This window comes from Polypterus senegalus, chromosome 16 (genome assembly GCF_016835505.1).
Source record: "Polypterus senegalus isolate Bchr_013 chromosome 16, ASM1683550v1, whole genome shotgun sequence".
NCBI classification, from domain to species: Eukaryota; Metazoa; Chordata; class Cladistia; order Polypteriformes; family Polypteridae; genus Polypterus; species Polypterus senegalus.
This window is the reverse complement of record NC_053169.1, coordinates 97,626,228-97,649,541: the sequence shown is the minus strand read 5'-3', so window position 1 is coordinate 97,649,541 and position 23,314 is coordinate 97,626,228. Positions and strand designations below refer to the sequence as shown.

The 23,314-nt window shown below is 42.4% G+C and overlaps 1 protein-coding gene across 4 annotated transcripts in view; it reads left to right on the top strand.

Annotated features, from left to right (window-relative positions):
• sytl3 (synaptotagmin-like 3) overlaps positions 1–11,648 on the top strand; it is a 50,430-nt gene extending 38,782 nt beyond the window's left edge. For 3 of the 4 annotated variants that reach the window (XM_039738196.1, XM_039738195.1, XM_039738197.1), the window contains 3 exons: positions 191–299; positions 5,076–5,281; positions 10,680–11,648. In XM_039738196.1, the coding sequence (XP_039594130.1) occupies positions 191–299; positions 5,076–5,281; positions 10,680–10,816 (452 nt within the window). In that variant the 3' untranslated portion in view covers positions 10,817–11,648. Of the gene's footprint in view, positions 1–190; positions 300–1,098; positions 2,020–5,075; positions 5,282–10,679 lie in introns of those variants that run through there. The other variant, XM_039738198.1, reaches the window with a different exon arrangement.
• Positions 11,649–23,314: the final 11,666 nt, after the last annotated feature.

Here is a 23,314-nt window from a genome sequence, read left to right as displayed (position 1 = left end):
AATATTTAAAATAATTGCATATTTTCTAAATAAAATGGTAATTAATTAGAAGACTTTCTCCATAAACTGGTATTTGTTAAATTTCCGAATCTAAAACGTCGCGTCATTTTTATCAGTCAATTATGAGACCAGATGTGTGCCTCAAGAGAATGTTTCTTTGACTTACATGACTTCTCGGTTTATTTTACAGATCTTGACGAAAAAATGGATGATGTTGGCCAGCTAAGCGTTTTCATTATTGGCGCCAAAAACCTTCCATCGACCAGGACGGATGGCACTTTAAATTCATTTGTCAAAGGGTAAGAGCCGTCATCACTACAGTTAACGATATTTTCTGTCAAGCTCGATTTTTTTTTTTTTTCCTTAATTTTGTTAGGCTGGAGTAGGATTTGTGTGAGGCTTGTTTGACTTGAAGAACCAATGAGAGTGAAGAGAAGGCACTTGCCCATAGATAACTGTGATAAAGTTAGCCAATCAGAATACAGACTGGGTTTGTTTTTAATTGGTTGATGTGGTTTTGTATGGATTCTGCGGTTTAATGGCAGGAGAGTGTCAAAGTTCGGTGGATTGCAAGTGTGAGATTGATCGGTTAGAGTCCTGCCAAGAAACTAGGGATACAAATTGTAGAAAAAGATAAGAAACTTAGTGGGGTGAACTGTGGCTTTCAGACAAGGTTACCAGATACCTGCGAACCCAAAGGAGGACATCGAAAGTCAAAGGAAGACAAAAGGGAACGCGTCCTGTTCTATTCACGAAAACATGTGTTTTTCACCGGTAGCATGTCGTTCTAAATCAGTGGTACCCTTATTTGCAACGGACATGTGACACTTTGCGTTTTCGCTGCATCCTTCACCAATCACGGATACTCCGTTTTCATGTGGTCCAAGAATTTGCATTTCCTCTTGTTAGTGTTTACTGCTGGACGACATTTTTAGATAATAGGCTACTGCGTATTCGTATAACAAGTATGGGCAACGCAAAATGGCGAAGTGGGCGTAGGCGCGAAGCTGTGTTTTGTTTCTGATTAAACGGAGATGAATTATGCTGACATGGTCAAGTCAGTGATTGACGAAAGCCGGGTATTTTCACCTTTTGTAGGCAATGCCCGCCTGACGGAGGACACAATGCCGAAAAGGAGAACATGGCCTCCTTTTTCCGGACGTCTGGTAACCCTAATTTCACACCTATTCACCCTCTGTACACTTAATTGTGCTGTAGCTTTAACTTGACAAGGTAAAAATTTGCTATTTTTGCTCCTCAGTCAAAACTCAATGACCTGTAAGTGAAAATCTGGTTTCAGAAAGGTTTTCCAATTTATTAAAAATCTAAAATTGAAATCTCTCATTCCTAGTAAGTAGTCAGACCTCTTGCTGTGCCTCATGTTTGCTTGAACTCTCCTCGAGATGTGTCTGCAACTTGATTGGAGTCCAAGCTGAATGGACTGGACATCATTTAGAAAGGCGCACGTGTACCTGTATACACAGAGTCCCACAATTCACACTGCACGTCTGGATAAAAACCAAGCCATGAAATCCAAGGAACTCTCATGGGACAAAATGATCAAATTGTGGTTAGGTGTAGATCATGTCAAGGGGTTAGAATGATTTCTAAAGCATTGAGTGCTTTCAGGAGCTTAGTGGCCTCAATAATTATGAAATGTAAGAAGTTTAGGACCACCAGGATCCTTCCTAGAGTTGGTTGTCTAGCCAGCCAAACTGAGTAACCAGGCAAGATGGGACTTCGTCAGGGAGGTGACCAAGAACCCAATGGTCACTTTGACGGTGCTTCTAAAGTCATCTTCTGGGATTAGAGTATGACCAACTCGGTATCACTCTATCAGTCAGGTTTTTATGACCAGAAAGAAGACACTCTTGAGTTAACACTAACTTGTAGATCTGTCCCACCTTAAAATGCTTTGCACCTCTCCGTCAGCGTCTTTTGTCCTGTAAATGTGCTGATAAGCAGCAAACAAAGTCTACTATCATATCCCCAACTCCGCACAGTTTTCTCAGCTCAAGTCTGTTTATCTGCATGTCAGTTGTTTAGAGTTGTTTAGAGTTAGAAGTCAAGCAAAGTCAAGCAAAATGACACCTTTTATAAACACTATATCGTTATTTGGAACACATGAATTTCATGTGTGTTCTGTGTCTACAACGATCTATGTAAACACATCGTTAAAGAAACGTTTTTCATGTTTTAGTAATAATTGACAAAATGCAGACATGAAGTGTATAATGTGTGAAGCCTGAAGTACAAATTTCAAAGAAACACTTTCACAAAAGGTACAAATATAACAGAACAAGTGCGCTTCTATTCAAAAATATAACTGCAGAAAAAGAACCCACGTTAGGGTGCGACATTGACACACATTTACTATGACTGCTTCTGTGGCACAACGGAATCAACTGTTGACTGGTAATCAAATCTTCACGGGTTCGATCCCCAACGACTCTGTTTTGAGAAGTGAGCTGCACGTATTACTATTTTAAAATAAAAACATACATTTGATTCCAGTCTGTAACAGCCGGTGTAATTTATGATGCTTGTAAAGGTTAGCTTTGGTTTTTTTTAATTCAGTTTCATTGTCTCAGTCGCGTTCACGATTTTAAGTTAAGCATAATGACACCTTTTATTGGCTAACTGGAAAGATTACAATATGCACAGCTCCTGAGGCAGCATCTTGCCTGAAGAAGTGGCCCGAGTTGCTTTGAAAGCTTTCATATTGTAATCTTTCTAGTTAGCCCATAAAAGGGTCATTTTGCTTTCCTTCTCACTACGTCCATAAACGCTAACATGGTACAACACCCTAGTACTTTAAACATACCTGGAATATCTCTCTCTCTCTCTATAGATATAGATATAAATATAGATAGATATATAGATACAGTGGGATGCAAAAGTTTGGGCAACCTTGTTAATAGTCATTATTTTCCTGTATAAATCGTTGCTTGTTACGATAAAAAATGTCAGTTAAATATATCATATAGGAGACACACACAGTGATGTTTGAGAAGTGAAATGAAGTTTATTGGATTTACAGAAAGTGTGCAATAATTGTTCAAACAAAATCAGGCAGTTACATAAATTTGGGCACCACAAAAAAGAAATGAAATCAATATTTAGTAGATCCGCCTTTTGCAGAAATTACAGCCTCTAAACGCTTCCTGTAGGTTCCAATGAGAGTCTGGATTGTGGTTGAAGGTATTTTGGACCATTCCTCTTTACAAAACATCTCTAGTTCATTCAGGTTTGATGGCTTCCGAGCATGGACAGCTCTCTTTAACTCACACCACAGATTTTCAATTATATTCAGGTCTGGGGACTGAGATGGCCATTCCAGAACGTTGTACTTGTTCCTCTGCATGAATGCCTTAGTGGATTTTGAGCAGTGTTTGGTCGTTGTCTTGTTGAAAGATCCAGCCCCGGCGCAGCTTCAGCTTTGTCACTGATTCCTGGACATTGGTCTCCAGAATCTGCTGATACTGAGTGGAATCCATGCGTCCCTCAACTTTGACAAGATTCCCAGTCCCTGCACTGGCCACACAGCCCACAGCATGATGGAACCACCACCATATTTTACTGTAGGTAGCAGGTGTTTTTCTTGGAATGCTGTGTTCTTTTCCTCCATGCATAACGCCCTTGTTATGCCCAAATAACTCATTTTAGTTTCATCAGTCCACAGCACCTTATTCCAAAATGAAGCTGGCTTGTCCAAATGTGCTTGAGCAGACCTCAAGCGGCTCTGTTTGTGCTTCCTCTGCATCAATCTCGCATACAGCATCTCCTTGTGTAAAGTCGCCAATGGTTGAACGATGCACAGTGACTCCATCTGCTGCAAGATGATGTTGTAGGTCTTTGGTGCTGGTCTGTGGGTTGACTCTGACTGTTCTCACCATTCATCGCTTCTGTCTATCCGAAATCTTTCTTGGTCTGCCACTTCGAGCCTTAACTTGAACTGAGCCTGTGGTCTTCCATTTCCTCAATATGTTCCTAACTGTGGAAACAGACAGCTTAAATCTCTGGGACAGCTTTCTGTATCCTTCCCTAAACCATGATGGTGAACAATCTTTGTCTTCAGGTCATTTGAGAGTTGTTTTGTGACCCCCATGTTGCTACTCTTCAGAGAAAATTAAAGGAGGAGGGAAACTTACAATGGACCCCATTAAATACTCGGATTCACCTGTGTATGTAGGTCAGGGGTCACTGAGCTTACCAAGCCAATTGGAGTTGCAATAATTAGTTCTAAAAGTTTGGAATCAATAAAATGACAACGGTGCCCAAATTTATGCACCTGCCTGATTTTGTTTGAACAATTATTGCACACTTTCTGTAAATCCAATAAACTTCATTTCACTTCTCAAATATCACTGTGTGTGTCTCCTATATGATAGATTTAACTGACATTTTTTATCGTAACAACCAACGATTTATACAGAAAAATAATGACTATTAACAAGGTTGCCCAAACTTTTGCATCCCACTGTATATAGATATATATAGATATCGATATACAGGTATATATATGTCTGTCCGCTTTTCATGAGAGAACTACTTAAGGATTTAGATTGGGTTTTTTTCTATAATTTACTTGAACATTCCAGTTGATTTTGCGACCTTTCTCATCATGCTAAGTATCATAGTTCGCTTGCGGTACCGATTTTATTTGCGCAAATCCGAAAGAGACTCGGCGGGTCAAGGCCCTCCTCACACTATCTTACATCCGCTTAGCTGGCGAACGAGAGAATTACTTAATGGTTTTAGGTCTTTTTTTTTTTTTTACTTCTAGAATTTGCTTGAACATTCCAGTTGATTTGCAACTTCTCTCATTGTGCTAAGAATCAAAGTTCACTTTGGTCTATTCGAGTTAATCCAAGACAGAGGCTGCTGGCCAAGAGGAGGAGAAGCGTGACATCAGGAGTGGGGAGCTGGGCAGGGCCCTTCTCACTGTCATGTTTCACTTCTATGTGGGCGAAGCCACCAGGGATGACTAGTCAATGATAAAAAGAAGAAAAAAAAAACGAGTTGAATTACTGCCTCTCCTTACCGTCCTACTTTTTGTATTTCTTTTTATTCAGAAGCCTGGTTACACCAGATATGCAGGAGCGGAAACTGAAAACCCAAGTCTTGAAAAGGGTGACCGATCCCCAGTGGAAGCACCAGTTTGTCTTTAAAGGGATTTCCCTTGGCGAGCTTCACGAGTCCAACTTGGACCTCACCGTGTGGGACCAGGCGGCATTGGGCCTGTCCGACCGTTTCCTGGGAGGTGTTCGTCTGGAAAAAGGTACGTCACCCTTACTTCATTTTGCATTCCAGCAATAGAAGGTATTATGTTCTGCTCTAAAGGAATACCCCAAAGTTCATATACCCCATACTCGTATAGTACAGCTATAGCTTCGAGGGTCCAGTTCATTTAGTTCATCTGACCTCAGTAATTGCCTATGCCAGTTGTTTCGAATTCAATTCTGGCCATTCGTTCTTTTTAACTGAGCTCATTGGTTAGTTATCTGGCCTACATAAAAAAAACAAAAAAAAACATTGTAGCTGCGTTTTCCCAAAACTACCAAAGTTCTGCAGCTTCAACTCAAAAAATGGGATTCAACAAAAGCCTGACGCGCAGAAATGATTCCACAGACAAAACATCTTGGTTTTTTAAAGTTTAGTTAAGTTTTGAAGTAAAACAGTTCACATAAAAGGAAAATTAAAATAACAAAAAAGGAAAAGTTAATGTTAAGAAAAGTTCAGTTCTAAGCTTAATCTTGTTACATCTTAAATCGTTACTTCTTACTTAACATTTCTGAACCATTTCAAAACGGTCAGAAAACTATATGCTTATCCCATTTCTAAGCTGAAATAGGTCTTTCAAGTCCCTCTTTACTAGGACTTGTTCCAAACAAACTGAGCTTCTTATCACACTGTTATTCAGTTATAGTAAGAAGGTTCTATCCCTTGTTAACTATAGGGGGGAAAAGACTATACCATAAGCTATGACTATGAAAGACATTAATATTCTATTCAAATTAAGCAAACATCAATATGAGTTTAACTCAAAACTTTAACTTTCTAAGATTGGCTCTTACACCCATGAAGATCTTACATACAGTTAGGTTCATAAATATTTGGACAGAGACAACTTTTTTCTAATTTTGGTTCTGTACATTACCACAATGAATTTTAAATGAAACAACCCAGAGGCAGTTGAAGTGCAGACTTTCAGCTTTAATTCAGTGGGGTGAACAAAAAGATTACATAAAAATGTGAGGCAACTAAAGCATTGTTTTTCAGAGGTGCACAATTCTCGTTCATTTGAATCATTGAATGTGAATAGTGCAACTAGTTCTCAGGTAGTTATGATTTCTTAATTTAACTGTGTCATGTTTTGTATATAAAAAAAGGACCAGAATAGATCCTCTTTGTGGTAGAAATGACCGTTAAGCAAAGCCTGGCAGGAGGAGGATCAAATCGTTTACTGCAATCTTAATTACGCAGCAATGTAACAGAGACTTGAGCTTAAACGTGGAAGTGCATTGGTTTATATTACATTTCTTATCATCGATGCAAAATACTCTCCTCTTTCTAGTTCTTCCCACCATTACTTAATATCCATTGACAAAGACCCCGGCCAGGACACCTCTTTACTGTATGGACCAGGGGAGCAAGCCTGGTCAGAAGAGTACCTCCCCTGGGACACTAGATGGCAAACCCCCTGGGTGGCAGTGGTGGCTCGGATTCCTGCAGGGCTCCCATGGGAGATGGAGTTCTCTACAACCCAGTTGGGTTCCCTATTGCCGCCAGGGGGCGCTGCAGTTGTTCCTGGGTGGTTCTTCTGCCACACCCAGAAGTGCAGCCGGAAATACATCAAACACCTGGAGCACTTCCGTGTGGACCAAGCCTGAGGAAGAGCGACTGGTGGCAAGGAAGGGAATGGATTGTGTATTGTGCTGTTGGTAATGTGTGCACAAACTGTAAATGAACACGGGTGTTGAGTGAACCTGTGTCCTACCTGTCTGGGTCCGGGGGGGGGGTTAGGGTGGCAGTACACCACCTCCTAGTGGATTACACCATCACTTGACCGAAACTAGCTATCATTATTACTTCATAGCCTGTGTAGGTGTCCGAAACTCACTCGCTCATTAATCGGATCAGGAGGACCCATACATGAGATACCGGGCTGTTCAATTAATTTGTTACTTGTTGTGCAGGAGTCTCTCAAGACCAAAGTTTTTCTAAAACAAATGTGCTTAGTTTTCTTGCAGGACACACTTTCCCTTGGCTTGTCGTCACCTCAAACTGCTCTCCGAAATTAGCAGACAGGCAGAACTGCCAAGTGGCCTTGAGCTGATAAGCATAGGCAGTTTTCTTAGCTGCTTGGAAGAAATAAAAAAATACAGACTTAAGCTTTTCATGTATAACTTGGGCTATTACAATATGTTTTGCTTTACTTAACTGAGAATGCAAGGATTCATAAAATTGAACTCTCTCTAGCCAGACTCCTTTGGTACTGTGAACCTATTTAACATACATGAAACTCACTTTGTGAATTATACACTGGTTTACAAAAAAATCTTTTTTGTTTGCTATTGGGAACTTCAGACCAGCTCTCTAAGTTTTTTACACTGATTTCATATATGAAATTGGAATTAAGCTAGCACATCCGATTTTTGAGATACACATCATTGCCATTTTGACACTTTCGGATATCAATATCCATACATCCATTATCCAACCCGCTATATTCTAACTACAGGGTCATGAGGTTATGCTGGAGCCAGTCCCAGCAAACACAGGGTGCAAGGCAGGAAACAAACCCCGGGCAGGGTGCCAGCCCACCACATGGCACACACACCCCCACCAAGCACACACACACACACACACACACACACACACCCAGCACACACTATGAACAATTTAGGATCGCCAATGCACCTAACCTGCATGTCTTTGGACTGTGGGAGGAAATGAATTTGGAGGCAGCAATTGAAATTAAAGTACGGGTGAAAGAAACCGAGTAGCAAAATGCATGTTGACCAGCGTTCTTATTAAACAAAATAGATTTTGCTAATGATTGGTTGTAAAGCTGTCAGAGAAGGATACAAATGCTGAATAGAGACATAAGTCAATATAAAATGCAATACAGTAATCCCTCGCTATATCGCGCTTCGACTTTCGCGGCTTCACTCGATCGCGGATTTTATATGTAAGCATATCTAAATATATAATGCAGATTTTTCGCTGGTTTGTGGATTTCTGCGGACAATGGGTCTTTTAATTTATGGTACATGCTTCCTCAGTTGGTTTGCCCAGTTGATTTCATACAAGGGACGCTATTGGCGGATGGCTGAGAAGCTAACCAATCAGAGCATGCAGTTAAGTTCCTGTGTGCTGACTGACTCGGCGACGGACCGCCGAATTCGATTCCGCGGCGTTAACCAGGAAGTCTCGTCTCGCTCATTCAGCAGCATTAACGTGTTTCGCTGTGTAAAGAGTTCACTTTTGTGCTCTTTTGTGTTTATCTTTGTGCGTGGTCAAGCCCTTCATTACGGCTCAAAAACGATCTGCTCCTGCTTCAGGGGCCGTGCCCAAGCGCCAATGGAAGATGTTAACGATTGCCGAAAAGGTAAAAGTTTTGGATATGTTGAAGGAAGGAAAAAGCTACACCGCTGTAGGACGCCATTACGGCATCAATGAGTCCACGATTCCTTTTTATTTAAAAAGGAGGAAAAGAATATAAGATCTACGGCTGCAGTGTCCTTTAACCAGGGCGCAAAATGAGTTGTAAGTGGACGTAATAAGGCGGTAGTCTGGACAGAGTCAGCTTTAGGGATTTGGATTGAAGAAGAACAACGGCGGTGCTACACAGTCACCTGAAGAGGCTCGTTTAGAAGAGCTGTAACGCTCTCCTTTGTTGTGCAGTGAAATTAAACTCATCGTTATCGGACAAGTCATCGTGTCATTGTTGGCAAGTAAGCATCATTTATTTTCTACGTACAGTACTTTAGTGTCACTGTACATACATTTACTGTATACAATTTTTCTTGCATTGTACATATTGCTGGTGGCCTGTTTATCGTAATGTCTGTAACATACGTGATATTGGAGACGCTCTATCTTTAAAATAATATTTAGGTTTTACTGTATATAAAGAGTGTGTTTACATACATAATTTCAATGAATCTTACCTAATATCTAAGAGAATACAAAGGGTTTATGCTGTATAACTGTACGGGGAATGTTTATAAGAATATGGGAGAGTTTATAAGGGCTTAAAATATATAAAAATAACCATACAAACATATGGTTTCTACTTCGAGGATTTTCACCTATCGCGTGGGGTTCTGGAATGCAACCCTCGCGATCGAGGAGGGATTACTGTACTCCCGTTTTAGACCAACAGAGATCAAGGTCGTTGAACATGCAGCGCAAATCCTCCTCTGTAATGGGAAATGCTTGCTCGATTAACTGGAAAATTCTGGTATGAGTGTGTGCTACACCGAACAAGACCCCGATCCGGTACTTTTCCTTACTTTTTGTCTGATGACGCCTTGATTGACATCAGTCCCTTGCGTGGCTGACTTGAATTAACTGTTTTGGAGAATTCTAGGATCAGGACTGTAGTGGGGACCAGGCTACAGCCACAAGTTCCCTACCCTGGTAGGCATTTATGTCTGAAAAATCTTCCAAATATGTGCCGTTCAATTCGTAATTCTTCATTGGCCTGGTATGAGAAGCATGGATGTGGGTGAAGGTCCCCTGTGGTGGACTAGTGGCCAGTGCTAGATGTTTAGGACTTACCAAGTAGCAATGGTGTGTGGCGAGTGGCTGGGGCTGGGTAGGAGGACCGGAGGAGGGCTTATGCCTCCCTCCTGACCACGTGGGGTCGACCGCCCTGGTGGCTTTGGGGACCACGGGAACAGAGCTTAGAAGCTCAACCCTATAGGGGCCCGTGGTCACCTTAAGGGGGTGCCCGAACGCTTGAGGAGCCCTGGCCCTCAGCATTTCCGCCACACCCGGAAATACTCGGGTAAAGAAGACCAGGGACAACCGGAGTGCTTCCGGGTGCGTAGCCGGTACTTCCGCCACACTGGACAGTTCCAGCAGAAGAGTATTGGGAGACACCTGGAGCACGTCAGGGTGGGGATAAATGGGGCCACCTCCCTCCATTCGATGGCTGGAGTCAGGTGAGGAGAGGACTGGAGGTGGCCTGAGAAGGCATTGAGTGAGAGGCCTGGACTTTTGGGGGAGTTGTTTGGAGGTTGTGTTGCACTTTTGTAAATATTAGGACTTGTAAATAAACGTGTGTGTGTGTGTGAATTAAGCATGTCTACCTGTCTGTGTCCGGGCCATATTCCACAGGTGGTAGAAACTCATTTGGAGTAGAACTTGCCCCCTTGATGCTTCATAAAGTATTTTGACCGTTTCACTATTTGAGTGTACATTCTTAAAATATCTGCTAACCAGGTTTCTCTAACCGGAATAAGCATTTACAAGGCATTTCTAAATCCGGGTTTCCCATAAATAACGGGTTTATTAAAGCCTCATAACGGCGTATTGACAAAAGTATAAAAGGAGCCCCATAAACGTTTCTTGACAGACTTCATTTGAACATATTGTTGTCTATAGTTATTCCTTTCTTACAGCTTGCATTTTCTGGTAAATGTTCTTTCACTTGTGTCCTTTTACAGGTACGCTTTTAAGAGGGCCTATAAATCAAACGGAAGCTGCTCATCGTGAAGCGTGGGAGGCCATACTGAAAAGACCAAATGAATGGAATACGATCAATCTTACACTCCAGTCAAACCCAGCCCTTGTGAGAGCTTAACATTTGCTGCCTTTGACGGGACTACTTGGCTCGATATCACGTTTGTGTGTTTTAGGAGTGTTGGTAAGTGAAAGAAAGAAACTCAGAACATCCAACCTTTTACAAAACAACTGCCATCCGATTCCAGGGCTCAAAAGAGACTGGAATGAAGCTCAACAGAAAGATGATAGTTGGGTTCTGTCCATAAGGAGACTATCGAGCAAGTTTAAAAACCCTGCAGTTCTGGTTCATTGTGAGGAACCTACAGTAGAATCTGAACAGAACATCCAGATGAGTGTTTCGAGTACACTGGGATTTCAAAACCTCTTAGAAGCCCAAGGTTCTGTCCTAAAGGAGACTTGAACCCATCAGAGGAAATGTATAAACTCTGGGCAGTTCTGGCACTTTGAGATTCTCAACAGAAAATCTACACGACCTTTCAGAGTACACTGGAATCTCAGATCCTCTGGGAAGCCCAAGATTCTGTTCTAGATGGACTCTTGCCCATTAATTTAATCCTAAAGTTCTGGGTAAGCGAAAGGAACCGAGAATCTCAACAGAAAATCCACATGGAGTACCCCAGAATTGCGAATCTCCCGGGGAGCCTAAGGTAACAAGGCTACGGTGAACAACCACACCAACATTTATGCACAAAATGTGACTAAGATAGTCAAAGACACGACAAATATAACACAGAGAAAGGACTGAAGATGAAATCTTAACTTGTCATTTTAAAGCTATTGTTTATACTAATTAAAATATCACTGAAAATATGTAACACTGGCACCTTGCTACTTATGAGTTTTGGATTTCAGTTGCTTCCATTAATAAAGGTCTATCACTGCTAGGTTTATATTAAATTCACATTTTGGACCAACAGAGATCGAGGTCATTGAGCGTCTAGCACAAATCCGCTCTAAATTACAAATGTAATGGGCAACGCTTGCTCGATTAACTGGCAAATTCTGGTATGAGTGGGCACTACACTGAACAAGGCCCCAATCTGGTACTTTTCCCTACTTTTTTGCCCAATGACACCTTGATAGGCATCGGTCCCTTTCATGGTCGTCCTGAATTAACTGTGTTTGAGAACAGTAAGATCACGACTCTAATGGTGACCAGGCTTCAGCCTGAAGTTCACTTCCCTCTTTAGACGTGTGTGTGCGCTCTTCTCTGCTTATGAAACATTCCAAAAATGTTCAACTCCATCCATAACTCTTGATTCACTTAGCATGGAAGTGTGTGGAAGTACCTTGTGGTGGACTAGCGGCCAGGCTTACACCCAGTGCAAGAAGTTTAGGACTTACCAAGTAGCTATTATTGGATTTTCAAGTAGAAACACATTTGCAGTAGACATTGCCCCCCTCGATACTTCAGAAAGTATTTTGACCTTTTCTTTTAAACATTTTGTTTATCTGCAGATCTTCTCCAGCTCTGTCAGATTGGTTGGAGACCGTCAGTGGCCATCTACTTTTAGGTCTCTCTAGAGATATTCAGTTGGGTTCAAGTCTATAGAGTCATTCCTAGTGTTGTCCTCAAGCCGCTCTTGTGTTGTCTTGGCTTTGGGTTAGGGGGTCATTGGAGGCCCCCATTGTGCTCTCGGGCAGGTTTTCATTAAGGGTATCTCATGAGATGGCTCCATGCAGCTTTTCCTCAACCCTAACTGGTCTTCCAGTCCCTTTCATTGTAAAACAGCCCTGCCGCTTGATGCTGCCTCCACCATGCTTCACAGTTGGGATGGTACTACACGGGTGACCAGAGGTGCCAGGTTTCCTCTAGCTATGATGCTTAGAAGTTGAAGCCAAGCATCCTCATCAGACCAGAGAATCTTGTTTCTCACAATTTGAAAGTCTATTAGGTGCCCTTTAGCCAACTCCAAGCGGGCTTAGCCATCTTTGCATTTGTGCCATCGTTCACTATTTTTGCTTACTTCATTTATTAAACAGGGTCAACCCAGCTTTGCCCGAACAATCAAGGTGACACCACTCTTTTGCCCTGATCACACCGTTTTGTAGATTGTGAGGTGACTATTGTGGTTGCACATTGTCTTCTAGGACTTTAGTGCTTTTAATCCTGGCAATCACAGAACCGAACAGCAGGTGATGGCAGCATTGTGAGTGCGCATATCGGGTTCACCCTTTTCTGCAACAAAGGGAGTTAAGAAGACAATTCTGGACTCTCGAAGGTGGCATCCTCAAATAACTCCAGGATTACACAAGTGCCGATAAGCACGTAAGTAGTGATATGTGAAAGGGAACCAAATCAATGCATTACTTCACAAAATAAAAATAAATTGCCAGCTCCTGACTGTGTAACATCATGCAAACGCGTGAGCTGGCCGTGACAGCTAGTGAGAATGGGGCTAAGCTCGTGCGTAACATAACGTCATTTTCATAGTTAATCCTGCATGGGTAAATTTAATCTGCCCAGTTTAGGGTCCCAGGGAGCCAGCAATGATCCCAGCAGCACCCACTGTAAAGCAAGAAGCAAACGTGGTGGACGGAGTGCCGCTCCTTTTCAGGCCTCAATCACACAGCCAAACACGAAAAAGCAAAAGTAGTGTGCTGGTTGCCTCCAAGCAGCAGAAACCTATTAAAGTAGCTGTGGGGTTTTGAATCAGTTATTGGATAAAGATTTTGGAATTGTGTGGTCAGGTAAAGAAGCGGCACAGATTGGGGATGAAGAAACGGGAAGGGCGTTTTTTTATTTCACAGTACGTGAATGACAAAGTTTATTTTCTCAACTGAAGTTTTACTGACACATTTCAAGTTTTTAGTGTTAATCCTTTGAAACTAACAGACCAGTTGCATAACGGTATATACATAAAAGGACAGCCCACCTTTCTACCGTCATAACGCTGCTAGCCTGAATAACGGTTGTTACGCTTGTGAAAGATAGCGGCCCGGACACACACAGGCGGACACCATTTGCTCCATCACCCACGTTTATTTACACAATTATATACAAAGTCAAGTGCACCGCCACCAAACCCCCCAAAGTCTAGGCTTTCAATAGCCACTTTCTTCACACACACGGGCCTCTCCGAGTCCTTTGTCTCGACCTTGTCTTCCTCCTCACCCGACTCCAGCCTTGATTACAGAGCAGCGGCTCCTTAAGTAGGTGGCTGATTGGTGACCACATCAAGCCACCTGCGACACGCTACTCTACTCTCAATATTGCAGTCCGCTATTGTAGAGACACACCTCTCTGCCATAATAACACTGTTGACCGGAATATCGGCCTTCACCATATTAGATAGATACATACTTTATTAATTCCAAGGGGAAATTCCCATACTCCAGCAGCAGCATACTGATAAAAACAATATTTAATTAAAGAGTGATAACAATGCAGGTATAACAGACAATAACTTTGTATAATGTTAATGTTTACCCCCCAAGTCTCATAGTGTGGGATCTCCTCAGTCTGTCAGTGGAGCAGGACGGTGACAGCAGTCTGTCTCTGAAGCTGCTCCTCTGTCTGGAGATGATCCCGTTCAGTGATTCTCCATGATTGACAGGAGTCTGCTCAGCGCCCATCGCTCTGCCACGGATGTCAAACTGTCCAGCTCCATGCCTACAATAAAGCCTGCCTTCCTCACCAGTTTGTCCAGGCGTGAGGCGTCCCTCTTCTTTATCCCGCCTCCCCAGCACACCACCGCATAGAAGAGGACGCCCACCACAACCGTCTGATAGAACATCTGCAGCATCTTATTCCACATGTTGAAGGACACCAACCTTCTAGGGAAGTATAGTCGGCTCTGTCCTCTCTTGCACAGAGCATCAGTATTGGCAGTCCAGTCCAGTTTATCATCCAGCTGCACTCCCAGGTATTTATAGGTCTGTACCCTGGGCACAGTCACCTCTGATGATCACGGGGTCCATGAGGGCCTGGTCCTCCTAAAATCCACCACCAGCTCTTTAGTTTTGCTGGTGTTCAGTTGTAGATTGTTTGAGTCGCACCATTTAACAAAGTCCTTGATTAGGTTCCTATACTCCTCCTCCTGCCCACTCCTGATGCAGCCCACCATAGCAGTGTCGTCAGTGAACTTTTGCACGTGGCAGGACTCCGAGTTGTATTGAAAGTCCGATGGATGTTGGCTGAACAGGACCAGAGAAAGTCCAGTCCCCTGCGGTGCTCCTGTGCTGCTGACCACAATGTCAGACCTGCAGTTCCCGAGACGCACATACTGAGGTCTGTCTGTAAGATAGTCCATGATCCATGCCACCAGGTATGAATCTACTCCCATCTCTGTCATCTTGTCCCTAAGGACCAGAGGTTGGATGGTGTTGAAGGCGCTAGAGAAGTCCAGAAACATAATTCTTACAGCACCACTGCCTCTGTCCAAGTGAGAGAGGGATAGGTGTAGCATGTAGATGATGGCATCCTTCGCTCCCACCGTTTCCTGGTATGTGAACTGCAGAAGGTCAAGGGCGTGGTGGACCTGTGGCCTCAGGTGGTGAAGCAGCAGCCGCTCCATGGTCTTCATCACATGTGATGTCAGAGTGACAGGCCTGAAGTCATTCAGCTCACTAGGACGCAGTGTGCTAAAAGTCAGAACGTGACGTCAGTGTCTCTGTTTACTATCTACATGTGACAGAAAGCCTCCATGCAGATCCTACGGGATGAATGCTTCGAAGGGGTGAAGCAAAATGCCGACATACAGATGCATCCTTGGTGCTTTTATATTCAAGCGTCGCATATTCCCGATCGTAATGACACGATACATTTTAAAAGTCTCACATACCATCTCTTGTGACGTCTTTTGTTTTTTTTTTTTGTTTTTTTTTGCAACTTAACAACAGCAACATAATGTATAGCGCTGTATTTGAGCCACTGAGAAAAAAATAAAGGACACGATGAAAACGTGTATTTTGTGATTAAAGTGGAAATTTCGGCTTTAATCTCGAAATGTCCACTTTAACCTCGTAGTTTACTTTATCATTAATGCAGACCATCGTAAATGTCATCCCAGTTTTTAATCGCTACGAGCTTCTTGGACCAGACAGCAGCGGCAAGCAGCAATAGATCACCACACAGAACACATGACGTGTCTGATATTCCAACTCTCTGCACATTTAGAATCTTTAGATTTGTACTTGATACCACTTTCATGATGAAATGCATTAAGGTGTGTATGTTACATTTTACATATTTCGTTTAAATAATGAATACTGTTAATAATTACACACATGGGGGTGTCACGGTGGTGGAGCGATAGCACTGCTGTCTCGCAGAGAGTTATATTGCTGGTATTTCCTGCTTGTATTCCACACTGTGCTCCGGTTTCCTTCCAAAGATATCCAGATTTAGGGATTTGGTGCCGCTAAAATGACGCTAGTGTAGGCGAGTGTTTGTATTCACCTTGGGATGAGCTGAGGCGCCTCGTTCAGGGATTGTTTCTCACTCGTGCCCAATGCTTGCTGGAATGGACACATCCCTGGATTGATGGATTTAATCAATAAACATAATTTTCAAAGATATTGCGGTAAGGTGTCATCAGAATTTAATGAGTGTTCCAGGCAATTCACAACACAGAGAAGCCGGACATGTTCTCACCACGATAATATCTCGCACTGCCACCTGGTGGATTCCTCCAGATTTACGTAAAGTACGCGCGCAAGTATAAACACTACAACGCTTGCGTAGCAGGAGCGTCCTCTGCAGCGTGCATCGCGTCACGTGAAGTATAACTCCGGCCTAAAGCAGCATTTCTCAGCCTATAAGTATTTATGACCCGAGTTTTCATAAGTGTTTTAATCGCGCCCCCCATAACGTTTTTTTGAAACCCTAATAAAATGTATTCCTATAGTTTTTGCTGCCGATACACCGCTACAAGTTTTATTATACCTACTTAACTTTTAGCGACATTTATCTAACTATTTATTTTTCTAGTATCAGAATGTAGTTTAAGTTAATTTGTTTTGGTTTCAATAGATTGATTTTTCATATTTCCGATTCTTGTTTTCGCGCCCCACAGGTTGAGAACCGCTGCTCTAAAGCGTAATGACACAACTGAGACGTGACGGTGCAGTAGGTCGAGGTTTTAGGACATTTTACTCGTTAGATTCATCATTACTTTGAAAATGTTGTCAAGGCGATGGACAGAAACGGCGATGCTTTTCAGCATTTAAGAAATGAGTTTGGTCTCGAGAAAAGTGAAGCCAAAATTAAAGAAGGTGTTTGTGTTGCTCCTGATGCTTGACGATGAGTTCACTGAAGCCCACTGAATCAGCAACATGGGAAGCATTCGTGCGGGTTGTCCAGAATTTTCTTGGCAGTCACAGAGCAGAGAATAACGCTGAGCTTGTGGAGAACCTGCTGAAAGCGCATCAGCGTATTGGAGCCAGAATGGCACTGAAGATGTCATTTTTTTTTACATTCTAATCTCGACTTTTTTTCCACCAAATTCTGGGCGATGTCAGCTATGAGTATAGGAAAAGATTTCACCAAGATATAAAGGTGATGGGAACATTCACTCCGAGCATGACGGGTGACTACTGTTGGAGAGACGGATGTGCAGTACAAGCGCAAAAGCGGGTGCCTCCAACATTTTTGGGCACGCTGACCTCACTTTTTTATATTGAGGTAAATATGCTTTAACGTGTCTCTGGTATCGTCTTCTGGTTTGGTTTCAGAATAAACACATCAAAACAATTTTGGTGAGACATATCTCAATCTCCAGATATCATGTTGATATTATATTGAAATTCAAAAGTGTCAAAACGTCAATGATGTGCATTTCAAAAACCTGACGTGCTAGCTTAATTCCAATTTCATATATGAAATCAGTGTAAAAAACTTAAGAGCTGCTCTGAAGTTCCCAGAAGCGAACAAAAAGTATTTTTTTTGTAGACCAGTGTAATCAACTAATTTATTATTTCGTTTCGTTATCAATCCAAATGCGTTCTTGCTCTGTGCAGAAAACATCCCCGACTATCACTTGGACACTACGATGCTTCGGGTTTTCGCAGCGTGATTATATTAAACTAATAATCAGAACACGGCTCATCAGTGCGTCTATCCAGTGGTTCTTAACCTGTGGGGCGGACCCCCCTAAGGGGGCGTGAAATAACTAAGGGGCGGGTTTGGGGGCGAAGATGTGAAAAATAGAAAACAAGAATCGAAAATATGAAAAATATATCTATTGCAACCAAAACAAATTAACTTAAACTACATTCTGATACTAGAAAAATAAATATAGAGTTAGATAAATGTCGATAAAAGTTAAGTAGGTATAGTAAAATATGCATCTATGATATATCATTAATTAAAAAAGAACAAATTGCTATTAGTGGGCTCCTTTCAAAAAAACCTTAGGGGGGCGCGATTAAAACGGTTATGAAAACTCGGGTCGCAAATACGTAAAGGTTAACAAACGCTGGTCTATACGATATTCTTGTCTAGCTGATGCTTATAAATAATATGTGAAAAATTATTGCTGTTTATATGTGAATAAATCTATGCAAAATTGATCTTGATTTTTCTCTCAACCAATTTAATGAGTAAATTGAAATGACGTTACGATATTCAGATGTGTTGGAGGGCAGCAAATTGAAGCAGCGCCCCGCACCAAGTGGCACGAACTCGAGGTACGCCACGGAGTGAAAACTGTTTTGAAGCCCATCAGGTTCTTACAATGGACGGTAGAAAATGGAACCTGCGAGTCTGTAAGGCATAAGGCTTGTTCTCTGGTATCAGTCTGTTGTTGTAACAGTGTGCCTTATCATCATATAGCAAAAATGTTTCTTTTATAAATCAAAATTTTTGTTTTTCACAATTGTCGAATACTGCTGGAGAGGCTACGGTTATAAATGCCAGAACTGCGAGGAGGGTGGGGTTCAAAGAGTTAAAACAGTAGGCAGCTATCCGCAGTTAAACGCACACACAGAGATAAATCCAATCCACAGAGAAGATGCAAATCCTCTAAGTTGGCATTGTGAGGAAGGGACGACAGCTTTGCACGTTAAAGACACGTTAAAATGTCTGCACTACATTCAACTAAATGTATACCCATAACATTTGTTAAATTCTTGTCACTTGATTCCAAGCTATACGTCCATAATTGATCTTGAAATTAATAGCTGTAACTAGACAGCCGAATCACATGAATCCACTCATCCGCCCTTACCGATTCTACGTTCGGTGAGCCACTTCACTCTTTGCTCACTCCAGAATAGGCAGCGACACCCGTTTAAAAAAAAAAAAAAAAAAATTTTACGAGCGTTGCCATCGATTTCAAGGAAACGAGCATTAGGCTGAATTGCTTGAAAACCGCTTTCTGGTAAAACGCGTAGGCGTGAATAGCATCCTTGAAAAATCAGGGCAAGTAACTTTGCACGCGATTCAGAGCATTCTGACCAAGCGCTAAAACACTTGAAAGATGCTTAGGTGCGAATGGGTCCTGGAGTTGCACTGAGAGGTTTTTATCCTGTTTGTTTTTTTTTTTTTTTTTTTGTCAATTTTCTCAAGAAAATTCGTAGTAGTCATCATATTGCCACACGTACAAAGCATAGAGATTTTCTTACTTGCGTATCTAAATGACATTTCTCCATTACAAACAAGAATGTATAAGAAATACCCCACTTTGTTAAATTTAATAGAAAAAAAACACACAGAATCGGCTTACCTGATGGATTCCTTCCTGCTGTGTTCGGTTAAGCTCGCAGTCCTAGTAAGGGGGATTTGGAGTTTCTTCAGGGGTCATTCAGTATATTAACTAAAATGAAAATCGATAATTTTTTTTCCCCCAACGCCAGTGTAAAATTAGTGTTTATCATACTATTTATTTATTTATTTTTTAAGCAAAACTCACAGTACGAATGTATTTAAAAAAAAAATCCATTCAAATGACCTTATAGTTGGTGTATAAAACAAACATTTGTGCACGCCAGCCACACAATATCTCGAACTTGGTCTAAAAAGTTAGATCAATTTGACGCCCAGTTTCCATTTGAACTTTGTACTGGTGAGACGCTAATCAATCGAGAGATATTCAGATGGTTGTTCTACCTACCGTATATACTTGCCTATAAGTCGGGGCTTGAAACACGAAAAATCGATCATAAAATCAGACCCCAACTTTTTTTTTTTTTTTTTTTTACAATATCTTGTATTAGGAATTTGTTAGTTTTCACATACCCCTTGGGGTCAGAGCGCAGGGTCAACCATTGAGCAGCACCCCTGGAGCAATTGAAGGTCAAGGGCCCAGCAGAGTAGGATCTCTTTTGGCCGTGACGGAGATTTGAACCGGCAACCTTCGGGATACCAGCGCAGATCCGTAGCCTCAGAAACACCACTCTGCCCTAAACGGCCGTGCAGAAGTACAACACTTACTTCTTGCCTCCTCCAATCTCACACCAGTTTCTCAGACACATCGAATTGTGCTGCAGCAGCGCAGTTACCAATTTCTTTTGCAACTTCAGTGACGTTGAATTTAAAACCATCTTCATATTTCCTTCTGATGTAGATAAGGGATGCTCTTACGATTAAGGTGTATGAGGGTGTGAGATACAAAAACACAAAACAGTGCAAACGTCGCTTCGGAATAGTTTGGGTATTAATTACCGTTTGGTCACGTAGGCACAACAGGAGAGAGAGAGGTGTTAGTAGCACACACACACTGCTACAGCGCATGGCCACACCCACATATCAAGAAAAGGCCGCGTGCGCCGTGGTTACTCTCTCAGGTGGGCGTTACCATATCATCATCTCCTGGACCAATAGCGTGAGTTTTCCACATTCAACTTCTACAAATGACATTATAAAATACCGGAAGTTATACGGTAAAATCAAGCCCCGACTTATCCGCGGGAGAACTTAAATGTTTTTTTTTTAAATAAAAAAACAAGAAGTATAGAGGCCACAAGGCACTCGGATCCTCTCTTCTGTAAAATGGTGATTTATTCATTTTAATTCAGGAATGCAAGGAGTGCACTCGGCCTCGACTCTGCGTGTGCCCACGACTGCTACTGCATTGTGAACAGCGCTTAGGAGGCCAACGTCCTCCTTGTCCTTCTGTTCGATCGCAATCATCTTTGACTTTTATGCCACAAAGCTACTTGGGAGCAGCATGGGAGCAAATCATGACGATTCAGTCGCAGAGTTCTGTGTGCATCAGTTCCACTATCTGACGACCAGTTCACATCGTCATCACTATCGTTTGATTCAACAAATGGGTTAGCTTCCATTCGTTCGAAAACTGACTTAACAGCTTCTCGTTTACATGCCGTTGTGTTCTGATTGATGACTCCACTCCACTCACGAATACTGACGAGTCAAGAGTGTCAAAATGCATATAAACATTTGTTTTTTTTACTGCATGATGTTATTTTATCCACTAGATGGCAGCAGAATACAGTTTCAAGATTTTTTTCAGGCTTAACAATGTTGTAGCAAATCATTTAAGATAGATAGCTAGATACTTTATTAATCCCCAAGGAAAAATTCACATACTCCAGCAGCAGCATACTGATAAAAATAATATTAAATTAAAGAGTGATAACAATGCAGGTATAACAGACAATAACTCTGTATAATGTTAACGTTTACCTTACCAGGGGCAATTGAAGAGTCACATAGTGTAGGGTCTCCTCAGTCTGTCAGTAGAGCAGGACGGTGACAGCAGTCTGTCACTGAAGCTGCTCCTCTGTCTGGAGATGATCCTGTTCAGTGGATTCTCCATGATTGACAGGAGTCTGCTCAGCGCCCGTCGCTCTGCCACGGATGTCAAACTGTCCAGCTCCGTGCCTACAATAGAGCCTGCCTTCCTCACCAATTTGTCCAGGTGTGAGGCGTCCCTCTTCTTTATGCTGCTTTCCCAGCACACCACCGCGTAGAAGAGGGCGCGCCACAACCGTCTGATAGAACATCTGCAGCATCTTATTGCAGATGTTGAAGGACGCCAGCCTTCTAATGAAGTATAGTTGGCTCTGTCCTCTCTTGCACAGATCATCAGTATTTGCAGTCCAGTCCAGTTTATCATCCAGCTGCACTCCCAGGTATTTATAGGTCTGCACCCTCTGCACAGTTACCTCTGATGATCACCTGGTCCATGAGGGGCCTGGGCCTCCTAAAATCCACCATCAGCTCCTTGGTTTTGCTGGTGTTCAGTTGTAGATTGTTTGAGTCGCACCATTTAACAAAGTCCTTGATTAGGTTCCTATACTCCTCCTCCTGCCCATTCCTGATGCAGCCCACCATAGCAGTGTCGTCAGCGGACTTTTGCACGTGGCAGGACTCCGAGTTGTATTGGAAGTCTGATGTATGTTGGCTGAACAGGACCAGAGAAAGCACAGTCCCCTGCGGCGCTCCTGTGCTGCTGACCGCAATGTCAGACCTGCAGTTCCCGAGACGCACATACTGAGGTCTGTCTGTAAGATAGTCCACGATCCTTGGCGCCAGGTGTGAATCTGCTCCCATCTCTGTCAGCTTGTCCCTAAGGAGGAGAGGTTGGATGGTGTTGAAGGTGCTAGAGAAGTCCAGGAACATAATTCTTACAGCACCACTGCCTCTGTCCAAGTGCGAGAGGGATCAGGATTCAAGGCAGACTTTAGCCAAATGTAAGGAAGTTTTTCTTCAAATGAAATAAAATACCAAGTCATGTGGTGGAGATTTAAGGAACTTTCAGCTCTTGATTGGATGTTATTTTGGACAACCAAGGGGAAGAGGATGGACAAAAAGCTTGCTGGGCTGAATGTTCGGGTCTCGTCACCACTCTTCTAATGCTCTAATTCAGAGGTGTCAAACTCTGGTCCTGGTGGGCCGCAGTGGCTGCAGGTTTTCATTTTAACCCTTTCCCTAATCAGTGACCAGTTTTCACTACTAATTAAATTCTTTTTCCCTTCATTTTAGTAGCCCTGTTTTTAAGGATTCAGTGCTCTGAATCGATTTGTTTCTTCATTAAATGGCAGCCAAACAGAAACGAGATGTGAAACGAGCCAACAGATGAGCAGCTGAATTGGGACATCAAACTCCAATCACTTTCTTAATGGGAAGCCAATTCTTGCTTGGGGGAAGCCATTAATTCCATGGCTTGTTGCTGCCCTCATTCTGTCACGGCAGACATTTCCAAAACTGTTGATTTTTCGTTTTTTTTTTTTTTTAAAAAACACCTTCACAATGTTTTGGTGACCTGAGAGATTAACCTTACTGAGACCTTCACCTTTCTTTATTTTCAGACTAGACGTTCCCTGTGGCTCCACCCATGTAGTAGTAAAACAGGACAAACTTTAAATAACAAACAAAAAAAAAAAGGTATCGATAGCTAAGCAGAGACAAGCTACACTCCAAAACACAGAGGTAGTGCGACTCCCCACTCCAGTGGCCCGCAGCCTGCATCTCAGAATTTTCAAGCAAATTCTCGAAAAAATGCTCGATCTAAATCCATGAATCAGTTCTTTCATTCGCTAGCTAAGCAGGTGCAAAATATGCCCCGAGGTTGGCCTGGCTCCGCCCCCTCCGTCTCTCTCGGATTTACACAAATAAATCGGTACCGCAAGAGAACTACGAGACTTAGTG